At 40.5% G+C, this 12205-nt stretch overlaps 1 protein-coding gene across 1 annotated transcript in view; it reads left to right on the forward strand.

Annotated features, from left to right (window-relative positions):
• The window catches only part of NECAB1 (N-terminal EF-hand calcium binding protein 1), a 205413-nt gene that overhangs the window by 5108 nt on the left and 188100 nt on the right, over positions 1 to 12205 (forward strand). Inside the window, exon 2 of the mRNA XM_059394834.1 lies at positions 2589 to 2613. Coding sequence (XP_059250817.1) covers positions 2589 to 2613 — 25 coding nt within the window. The remainder of the gene's footprint in view (positions 1 to 2588; positions 2614 to 12205) is intronic.

A 12205-nucleotide genomic window follows, 5' to 3' on the forward strand; every position in this document is an offset into this window, starting at 1 on the left:
GGGTCCGAGTCTCTGGTATATGGTTATTCCTCTTCTTGTTACTCATAAGGACCCAAAAGACCTTGAAATAGAATCTTAGGGCATATTAACGGTAAGAATTAGGCTGTGTTTTTGTCTCCCTCTCAGCTGAGGCTTCATAGTTTCAAAGGAGAGGGGGAAACTGGGAATGGTAGATGAATTTCCAAAACCCCCACTGGATATTACCTCTGTGGACTAAGAAAGAATTTGTGTCTCATTCTGCTCTAAGCATAGAAGCTCTTATGACTAAAAGTAGTTTTCTTACAGTAATTAAATAAATTTAGTTGATAAAGGGGCACCAACTTATGCACATAATTCAGGATGATACATATCTTTTGTTGGAAATTTCTCATTGGTGAGATTTTTATTAATCATATTTGTATCTTATAATAATGATTAGATTTAGCCATACTTAATCTTTATAAAGTCAACAGAAGGAAAGAGAATAATGTTTGTTTAGTAGAAAGTCATAAAACTTTGGAAGTAAAAACTATTGCTCATGTTTCAAGCTGCCCACCAAGAAGTGATGACCTAAATTTAAGAGTAGCTCTGGTTACTTAACATAACTGTATGTTGCTCAGAAAAATGATGCTCAAATACCCCTTTCATGTGATTCAAGGTTATCTTTCCAATATGATAAAGGGACATTTTCTTTGGTACTATATATAACATAGCTGTGTGTTGTATTTTCCAGATTTTTTTTTCTGTCCATCTATAGTGTCAGCTGGGGCTAATTTAATTGTTGTTAACAGAAAGAAAAATAACCCAGACTATCTTAAGATTTAAAACAATAATTTATTGACTCCTTAATAAAAAATGGAGATCCTCTTGTCAGGATGGCTTGATCTGAAGCTCAGAGAGTGTCACCGGGATCCACTTCCTTCAGTCTCCTGATGGACACTGGTTTCTTGAGGGCTGGCTCTGTTCAGGTTGTATGTTGTATTGGTTTCCTATGGCTGCTGTAAGTGTCCTCTGCAGGGTGTGCCTTCCACAACCAGATGTGATCTGTCAGTTCAGGAGGCTAGATGGGTGCCATCAAGGTGTAGGTAGGGCCTCACTCCCTTGAAAGGCTGCTGGGGAGAATCTGCTTGATGCCTGTCTCCTAGCTTCTCATAGTGGCCAGTCCTTTATGTTCCTTGGCTTGTAGCAGCATCACACTGATATCTGGCTCCATTATCATATGGTCTTCTCTTTCTTTTCTTCTCTGAATCTCACTTTCCTTATCAAGTCACCAGTCTTTGGATGTAGGGCCCACCCCAATCTGGTAAGATCCTATCTTTATTTGATTACATCAGCAAAGACTATTTTTCAGCAAGGTCACTTTCACTGTTACTAGGGGTTAGGACTTCCACGTTTGTTTTGAGGCAATGCGGTTCAACTCATAATGGATATAATAATAGAAGGGAGGACAGCAGCTTCTTACCCATATCTTCTCAGGTTCAGAGTCAGCCCCATGAAAATATGTCTGTCTTGATAACTAAAGGAAAGCCATGGCCTTCCTGTGCTTCTGCCTGAGTAGTCACTGTGGCCAGAGCGATATGATACTGTGTTTGCCAGATCCGAGTGCTCTGTCCAGTCCTTGAGCTCGTGGGCAAAGAGGAGAGAAAAGACTCATTGCCCAGAAAAACATTTTGAACTCATTATCCAAGATAGCTGATGGCCTAGGTCTTAGTCACCAGATATTACAATTAATGCAGAGAAGTAAAGTAAGATTTAATGTAGGTGCATGAGCTCTATCCATAATTTCTTATTTTTTGTTCCTATTTATTCCCAGTTTATTGGGCTATGACTGACTTACATTGAATTGCACACACTTAAAGTGAAAAGTTGATCAGTTTTACATATATATATGCCTGTGAGACCGTTACCATAATCAAGATAATAAATCTATCTACCACTCTAGAAAGTTTTCTTGTGTCCTTTTATAATGCCTCCCTGCTCATCTGTATGCAACCCCTTAATCTTTCTGTCACTGTAGATTTGTTTGCATTTTCTAGAATTTCATATAAATGGAATCTGTAGCAGGTACTTTTTTTGTATCTAGATTTTTACTTGACATCATTACTTAGCAATCTATCCAAGTTATTGTGTGTATCAAGAGCTCATTCCTCTTTATTGCTCAGTAGTATTCACTGTATGGGTGTGCCACAGGTTTTTTGTCCATTCACTTGTTCAAAGACATTTGCGTTGTTTTCAGTTTCTCACTATTATCAGGAAACATCTCAATTTGGAAACCTTTATTTAAAATTGGAATTTCCATGGGACGCCTAGGTGGCTCAGTCCTTTGAGCATTTTCCTTCAGCTCAGGTCATGACCCCAGGGTCCTGGGATCAAGTCTCGCATAGGCTTTGCTCAGCCGAGAGCCTTCTTCTCCCTGTGCCTGCTGCTTCCTCAGCCTGTGTGTACTCTATCTCTCTGTCTCTAGCTCTCCCTCTCTCTCTTTCTCTCTGATAGATAGATAAATAAATATTGGAATTTCTTTTATTTACTTATGGGCAAATTATGTGTGAGTATAATGTTCACTGCAAATGCAAAAAATGGTAATAAAGGTTTTCTCTTTTCTCTTTCAGATACTGAGGAGAGCAGATAAAAATGGTAAGACCAAACATCTGCAGTTTCTATTTATTGATCTCTTACCTTTTACATCACCTTCTAAAGAATACTGTGGAAGAGAGAGGACAACCCCAGAAATTGATACATAAAATATCAGCCGCTGGTACTAATAAGGGTTTTAGGCATGTTTATGGCTCCAGATATTCATGAGAAGTTGAAAGAGGTACTTAGGTTTGACAGGAAGATGGAATTTATGCCTTTGAAGTGAGCAGCTGTCATAGCTCCAGCTTTTCCCTTTTATGCTTTAATTTTAAAGTAATAACAGCTTCTATTATTGAGTGTCTACTGTGTGCCAGGCACTGGGCCAAGTGCTTTGGGTTATTTCTTAGAGTTAATAAGATAGAGATCCGAGGCTGGAACCCTGGGTCTGTGTGGCACCAAAGTCTGGGCTGTTCACGCTGAACTTCACAGTGGCCTTGGGGGCTGCTGTTGCACTTAAAGGTAGCTACCTGGAAGCCTGTGTTGTCACACTTACCTTCACTCCATGGCTCTCAGCCATTGCTCTCACATTTGAAGTGTATTATCGCAGGACCGATAATCTATAGAGACAGAGAAGTAAGAGAAACTAGGAGAAAAAAATTATTCTGTCAGAGGCACTACAATTTCAAAGATGCCTGCACAAAGTCCAATTATAAGCTGTCATATATCTTTTGACTCTTACCCAGTACAAATTGTGTTCCATAGATACTGAGTCAGAGAGTATATTTTGCTGCTATAGTACAAGTACATCATAGAGCAATAGTCTTGACAGGACTTTCTCGACAAATTTAGGAGACAAAGAATTCTTTCCTTTTCTTGAAATCAGATTGCTTATCTGTGGGGAAGGATTACAGGCAGAGTCCAGACCTGACACTCTTAACATTTTTTGTGGTCTAGTGAGCCCTTAAGCAGCCAGATCAAGAAAATCTTGATTGGCACTATATAGCTTTTCCCACAACAGAAAATATATTACTCCAAGGAGCAAAAAACACTGGGCCAAATGCTGGTAATATTTAACTGTGCCTGTCCTTCAGAATGTTTTCTCAAACCATGTTGCAGGAGTTAATATATTATCAATTCAAGAGGTTTTTCTTTTTTTCACCGAAATCACTTGACCAATTTTTAAGACAGAAGTAATGATGCTATCATTTTGTCTCCTTGTCCTACTTGTTGACCTTGTGCCTGACATCCAAACTCAGTGATGCCCAAAACATGACTGAATAGTCCATTTGGCTCCATGCTACCTGCCTCGGATTTCAGCAGCCGTTTCTATCTAGTTCAGGGATGCCTTTTCTCTCTCTACCTGAGCTCCTAGTTTCCTCAGGCTATGCCTTCCTTTCCTGGAACCCCAAAGTGTGATTGAGGGTCGTTATTATCTTTGTATATTATCTTACTCTTCTCTCCATCAAAACTTGCTTATTTTGGTGACCTACTATCATAATCCATAGTCCTAATAAAAAGCACCTGAAAAACCAAATTCATGATTTACTGCAGTTTATGATAACCTCAGATGTTATGAAGAATGGTCCCTTGGACTGGGAGCCCTGTGTGGGCCTATTCCATCCCTAGGTTTTTTAACCTGCCTCCTTCCTGCATCTGATACCTCTTGTCTCCTCATTCCGTGTCCTAATGCCTGTTCCTAATGTGCTGTCAAAGCCACCTGCCTTTCTGCCCTCATCTTCACGGCACATCCTCTTCTGCATCTCTCTGAAGCACTAGGGATTCTCAGAGCGTCACTCCATCTGTCACAGCTCTGTGGTGTCCTTGCTTGGACTGCCACCTGCTCTACCTTTCCACTGGTAGCCAGCTTGAGAACTCCTGTGTACTGCTTGTATCCTGCTCAAAATATACCATGTCTGAAAAGTCTTCCCAGCTCCCCTTGTAGGGCCCCGCCCTCTGTCTGGGTTCTCTGCACTCGGAATGGTACTGATTATTCCCTTTTGTGAGGACCACAGTGGTTTACTGGCAATTCTACTTCCTAAAGCCAAGGGCAAGGAACTTATCATACTTGGCAAGAAACTTGTCGTAGGAATGGATACTATGCCCAGCCAGTATAGAGCTCAATGGATGCTCCCTTAATGAATTAACAATGGTTAAGGACATTTTCCTCCATGATCCATCTCCCTTCCATCCATCTAGTCTTTCCCCTGCCTTTCATCCTGCTTTACTCTTCTCCCTCATTCTCAGTGTAAAGTGGGGGGAGGGCAGAGATAGGCAGCTCTGGGTTTAAATCCCAGCTTTGCACCTAGTAGCTCTGTGACTTTGGGTAAGTAGCAAACTCTTCTCCCTCAACTCTCTCATCTGCAGAATAGAGATCATAGCATCTATGTATGTCATGGGGTTATTATGAATAATCAATGACATAACAGATGTAAAGTCCTCAGGGAAGTGCATGGTACATAGTAGCAACTTATACCTGCTTGTGGTGGTGTTGTGATGCCTTGGCTATTGGAAACACTTGGTGACATTCCAGTCATTTCTGTTTCAGTGTTTAGTGGGAAAAAGACTATTTACCATACATGCAGAATTGAAAAAAGGAAAAAGTATAGTGGATAATCTAATGTAAATGAGAAGATAACAGCATTAAAAAAAATCTTTCTGAACCATGTGTTCACTCCATTCTATATTTGCAAATAAACAGCTGTTACATTTACGTGTCCCTGGATAACAGACCCTTGCATGACAGAATCCCTTATGGATGGCATAATTGGTGATGGAGTAACAGCGGGAATAAGGGGTCATAAGCAGTATGGTATTTAGCTTACCAGAGTGTAGATTTAGCCTCTGGGATCTGACATGAGAGGAGCTGCGGGAGACATGCATGGGGAAAAAAATGCATGATAGCAATCAGCTACAATAATAGGTCTTAGATTCATTTGGTTTTGGTTGTTTTTCTAAAATCATAGGCTAGGATTCTAGACACAAAGACAGACCTCAGAACAGGATAGATTAGAAGAGATGTGAATGCTTTGATCTAAAGAGCCCAGAAGTAAGCCTAAAATTGCAAAACTCCTGAGAAAGCTTATATACATGCAGGTAGAATGAAAATGGAAATGATACATGGGTATTTGTAAAATTTGCAAAAAAAAATTGATTTTACAACAAGGCGAAATGAAAAGGCTCATAGTAATTAATAACACCATGGATTGCTTTTGCCAATGTGGCCTTGCTAAGATCTGCTGTCATTCTTTTTTTTTTTTTTTTAAGATTTTATTTATTTATTAGAGAGAGAGAAGGCATGAGAGAGAGCAGGGGCAGAAGGAGAGGGAGAAGCAGACTCCTCGCTGAGCAGGATCCTGATGAAATGAGGGGTTGGATCCCAGGATCCCGAGATCATGACCTGAACTGAAGGCAGACACTTAACCAACTAAGCCACTCAGGCGCCCCACTCTGCTGTCATTCTTGACCAGCAAATAGATAGGCTGTATGGGTGGCTCTTTTAATCCCAATTAAGACTGATCTCTGTAAGAACTGATCATAGTTTTTCTCAGTGGCTTTTTAATCTATTCCAGAAGCCTGTACATTATAAATCTATGAGGACAGAGAATGTGCTCATTTCACATAACACCAGGCCCACCATGGTGATCAACATGCCTGTCGGGAAAGACAATTATCATGTTTTTACTCATCTGAGGAATATAAGAAACAGGGCAGGGGACCATAGGGGAAGGCAGGGAAAACTGAATGGGAAGTCATCAGAGAGGGAGAAAAACTATGAGAGACTCTTTTTTTTTTTTTAAAGATTTTATTTATTTTATTTGCAGACAGAGATCACAAGTAGGCAGAGAGGCAGGCAGAAAGAGAGGGAAGAGGAAGCAGGCTCCCTGCTAAGCAGAGAGCCCGATGCGGGGCTCGATCCCAGGACCCTGGGACCAGGACCTGAGCCGAAGGCAGAGGCTTTAACCCACTGAGCCACCCAGGTGCCCCACTATGAGAGACTCTTAACTCTAGAAAACAAATTAAGGGTTGCTGGAGGGGTGATGGGTGGGGTATAGGGTAACAGGCTGATGGATGTTAGGGAGGGCACGTGATATGATGAGCCCTGAGTGTTATAGGTAACTGATGAATTATTGAACACTATTTCTGAAACTAATGATATACTATAAATTGGCTAATTGAATTTAAATTTTAAAAATGCCTATCACAACATTGGTGTTCAATAAATACTTGGAAATCCACTTGTAAGAGGTGCATGACCAACTGTCTGATACTGAAAACTGAAGAAGAAACACAATGTCACAGGTCAGTTAATCAAACTAAGCCTTGTTGTAATTGATTTGTTGTTTATTAATTAATAGTATTAGCTAAAAACCTAAAGTTTCCATTGAAAACCGTGTTAGAACTAATGAATAAATTCAGTAAAGTTTCAGTGTACAAAAGCAGTATACAGAAATCTGCTGTATTTTTCTATACTGACAATGAACTATCAGAAAAAGAAATTGGGAAAACAATCCTATTTACAGTTGCATCAAAAAAGAATGAAATACTAGAAATAAATTTCACCAACATGATGAAAAACTTGTACAGACATTAATGAAAGACATTAATGAGAAATATTGAAAAAAGAAATAAATGGCAAGAGATTCTGTTGCTAGTGGATTAGAAGACATAATACTGTTAAAATGTTTATATTACCCAAAGCAATCTAGATATTCAGTGTATTCCCTTTTCAGAATTTTGGTGGCATTTTTCAGAAATAGAAAAAATAATCTTAAAATTGGAACAAACTACAACTGGCATTAAAAATACTAATACAGGGGCTCCTGGGTGGCTCAGTTGGTTAAACGTCTGACTCTTGATTTGGGCTCAGGTCATGACTTCAGGGCTGTGAGATCGAGCCCTGTGTTGGGCTCTGCACTCAGCACAGAGTCCTCTTGGGTTTTTCTCTTTCCTCTCCCTCTGCCTCTCCCCCAACTCTCTCCCTCTCTCAAATAAATAAATAAAATCTTTAAAAAATAAAATAAAAAAAAAAACACGAATGTAAGAATGGCTGATATTGAATCTGTGTTTGGGAATATTTTGAAGACTGCATTGGATCATTATATAACCTGTGCTACTAGATGAAGTGAGAATTGGTCAGAGCCAATTCTGACTCTGTGGTTTCCCAAGGTTTGGTTTATTCGATGAACATGTATAAATATGACCTCAGGTAGAGGCATGAAACATAGGTTCGGTAGGTGGGAGTATTTTCCCTGAAGACAGGAAAACTTTCAGAGTACCCCCCAGAGGTCTGTATTTCCTTCATCTTGGTCACAAGGCCGTCCTTTGACGTGAGCTACTTGGTCCAACATCACCAGCCCCACGTGGGATGCCATAGCCTTGTCGGTCTTTTATTCAGGGATCCTAGCCCGAGATGAGGATTAAAAGATTAAAAACTGGGCTCTGGAAATCAGGATTATTGGCATAAGGCTGCTTTTTATTTCATAATTCCTCACTACTTTCTCAAAATGTTTTGGGAACATTTGTGTAACTGAGCATCAAGTAACTGGTTTCCGAGTGGTAGGGGTCCGATGCAGCACTGTACTCATGTTTATTCTCGGGAGTATGCAAGCATGCACACACTTTAGCTATATACACACCTACCAGCTTGAAAGTCAATGCGAAGTCTAGTAAGAGCTATTTGTTGAAAAAAAATCTCATGCCCTAACAATGACCCTGGAAGAAGTGGCTCATCAAGCATTAGGGTGCGTGGGAACCCGTGAGTGCAAGTTCTGACTGGAATAATTTTTTTTAACAAACTAAGGACAAACAAATTTTCTATTTCCACAGAATGTTTTTTTTTTCTAAAATATAAAGCAGTTTCACTCTCATAAATGTGTTGCTTTTCTGCCAAAAGCAGAAAACTGTGAAAATTCTTATCTTTACATAACTGGGCTAATCAGCTGTCCTAGAAACAAACAGAGAATTTCTGTCCGAGTTACTGAGCCAGTGACACGAATGCTATGGGCAGCAGCCGAAGGCTCAGAAGTCCGAGCCCTCTCTGATAGCAGATCCTGCTGTTTATAGAGCAAACTGTCTACCTGAAATGCGGCCTTTACTGTAAGTGCCGTCTGTGATCTGGATTTATAGGTTAGCAGCCCAGCGTTCTTTCCCTTTCTGTTCTACAGTGAGTCATCTCCTCTTCTCCATCGAGATGTGGGAGGCATGTGGCACTGTGGTTGAGCTAGGCTTTGCAGTCAGATGTCCTGAGTTCAGATCCAAGTTCCTTTCTTTCTCCATGATCTGAGCGAGTGACTTGACTTCCTCATCTGTGAAATGGGAATAAAAACAATGCCTCTCAAAAATAAAACAAAGCAAAATGAAAGCAATGCATCTCTCCCAGGCTTGTTGAATGATTAAAAGATATAACACAGATTTTCTTGGAAAGGTGTCTGGTCCTAAAGAAGCTACATCAGCTTTTCCTATTTTCTATTTTTTTTTTTTTTTAAGATTTTATTTATTTATTTGACAGAGAAAGACAAAGCGAGAGAGGGAACACCAGCAGGGGGCGTGGGAGAGGGAGAAGCAGGCCTCCCGCTGAGCAGGGAGCCCCATGTGGGTCCTGGGATCATGACCTGAGCTGAAGGCAGACGCTTAATGACTGGGCCACCCAGGTACCCCCAGCATTACCTGTTTTCATTTTTTAAAAAGATTTATTTATTTATTGGAGGGAGAGAGAGTGAGAGAGTGTATGTGTGCAGGAGGGGCAGAGAGAGGGGAGAGAATCTCAAGCTGAGCCTCCTCCCAACATGGAGCTTGAGCTCAGAAACCTAAGATCACGCCCCACGCCAAAACCAAGAGTCGGACACTTAACTGACTACACCACCCACGTGCCCCCACCTTTCTCATTTTTTATCCTGATGCTTATTCTTATTTGGTGGGACCATTGATCACATCATCACACCCACTGCTGTTCCCCTGGCAGTGCCCAGATGTTCTGCCCATAAGGAACTTGCTGAACCCTCAGAGCTGCCCTAGTGCTTGCCCAATCTTTGCTGTGGTCATTCGGCTTTTCCTATTGTTTGCAAACCAGTAACCCTAATATAATTTCTCTGATGTGCTTGGACTTGGCCCTATATGCCTAAGTCACCCTTTGGGTTTTTTACTCCAACCCTGAAACTAAGGAAATTGAATTCATTTTTATTCATGGCTTTTAAATAAAATAATTAGAGAAATCGGAAAAACTGAAATGTATGTCATACTTTCATTATCTAAGGTTCTCCTTAATATCAAACCTGTTGCAATGCCGGATTTTGTTGGCTGTGTCTTCATGATATCAAAATGACCAGTGGGTCAGTATATTCCTTTAAAAGTAGAAATATTTTGACTTTTTTATTCCAACTGGTCATTATTTGTACTGTTTTTAAAATGTTTTATTAGGGCTAATGAGAACTATGCACAGAAATGATAGTATAAGGTTTGGAATTAGAAATCTTAAATTCTAGGGACGCCTGGGTGGCTCAGTCACCTGAGCCTTCGGCTCAGGTCATGATCCCAGCGTCCTGGGTTTGAGTCCTACGTCAGGCTCCTTGCTTGGCGGGGAGCCTGCTTCTCCCTCTGCCTCTGCTTGCCATTCTGTCTGCCTGTGCTCGCTCTCTCCCCTCTCTCTCTCTGATAAATAAATAAAATCTTAAAAAAAAAAAAGAAATCTTAAATTCTAGTCTCTGCTCTCCTACTCTTCTTCCATCTCTCTCTCTTCCATTCATTCGTTTATGACCAGGCAATGCACCTATTTGCCAGACACTTTGTTAGGCACTAAAGATACTAACTAAATAAGGCTAAATTAAAGTCAGTACAGCACACCACACACACACACACACACACACACACACACACACACACTACAAGGAATGGAATGAACTTCAGTTAAATTTATGTTCAAATTCTAGAGGGGAGATAAACATGAATTACAAAATAATTATAGCTTAATAAATGCTGTGATATAAATCACTACTAGATTCTATATTAGAGTAATCTTTCTGTAGTGTCAATCTGATACTGTCCCTACTCTGTTCACAATTCTTCATTTGTTACCAATTTGTTGCAGGATAAAATTCAGAAACTCCTGAGCAAGGTGTCCCCTGCCCAGCCTCCTCTCCCTCCATTATCTCTAAAGCCTCTGACTCCCCCCAGCCCTCAGTGTCTAGACATGCACAACTTTCTCTGCTGGGAATGACCTTCATCCTTCTGCTTTCAGCCCAAGTGTATCTCTCCTAGGAAGCCCCTTCTGAGTTTGGTTTGGCCAAGAATGGCTTAAGAGTCAGGGGTTGATATGCAAACTAGCAATGCCATGTGCAAACTGTATAACTTTGGGTAGGTTCTTAAAGATCCATGTTTGGCTTATAGGGCTGTTGTGATGATTCAGTGAAATAGCACAAAGTACCATACACACGACAAATACACATTTGGTAAACATTAATGTCTTTGCCTGACTACCCACCTATAGTTTCTAAAGTTTCATTGCATTTTGTGTATAATACCATTTATCAGAGTGTACTGAATAGTTTGTGGGTATGTTTCCCTACCCCCTATTAGACTGTAAGCCTTTTGAAAGCCAGGAACTATATACCTTTGTATACCTAGTGATCAGTATGATCTTTGATTTATTGTTAGTATTTCGTAAACGTTACTGATTGCTATGGGACCACAGAGGAAGGGAGTCTAATTCGGCCCGGGCTGCTGAGCAAGCCTCTCTTGAGCTATAATTCATCTGAGTAGGTATAGGTTAGATGGGGGACAGGTAATTGCAGGTAAAAGAAAAGGCAAGAACAAAGCCACACAACTTGAACAATTACAGGAATTAGTTTCTGAACACAGTTTCTTGATTTATAAAAATGTATATTGAATACCTATTGTGCTCATATCTGAAGCCACACTCTTAACCCAGCTGCCTCCTTGTTCAGTAGTGTTTCCCAAGTCAGGAAATGGTACCCCTGTTCAGCAGGGGTTCCGACCAAAAGCTTCAGAGACCTCCATGATTCTGCTCCCTCTCTAATAACTCCATGTCTAATCCATTAGTAGCCCCTGTTGGCTCCCTTGTTAAAATGTCTTCAAAATCAAATCACTTCTCACTACTTCCAAATCTCTACCCAAGTTAAAGCCTCCATACTCTGGTACCTGGACTGCAAAACCCTCCAGATTAGAGCTATGGAAAGCTTCAGTAAATCCATGGCAAAGGTAATAGAGATAAGAAACTGACGTTTATATTTTTGAATGTATTATCAGCAAAGACTTGGTAATTAATTGAAAATGTTTAAGAGAAAGGAAGGTATTTAATGGTATCCTGTACTTACGGGTTGGGTCAGATTCCTAGTTTTTGGCTTGGGTAAACTGGGTGGGCAATGAGATTATTACTTATGGTGAGAATATCTTACATATTAAAGGTTATTTTTTATAACATTGGGGCCACTTTTTGTTAGGAGAGCTTACTTACAAATATCTATTGCTGTTAACAAGAAGCATTGTCCTTTTCCTTAATATTCTAAAATCACGCCTAAATTATTAAAAATTGGATAGCTTGGGGACACCTGGGTGGCTCAGTGGGTTAAAGCCTCTGCCTTCAGGTCATGATCCCAGGGTCCTGGGATCGAGCCCTGCATCAGGCTTTCTGCTCAGC

This window comes from Mustela nigripes, chromosome 3 (genome assembly GCF_022355385.1).
Source record: "Mustela nigripes isolate SB6536 chromosome 3, MUSNIG.SB6536, whole genome shotgun sequence".
NCBI lineage: Eukaryota > Metazoa > Chordata > Mammalia > Carnivora > Mustelidae > Mustela > Mustela nigripes.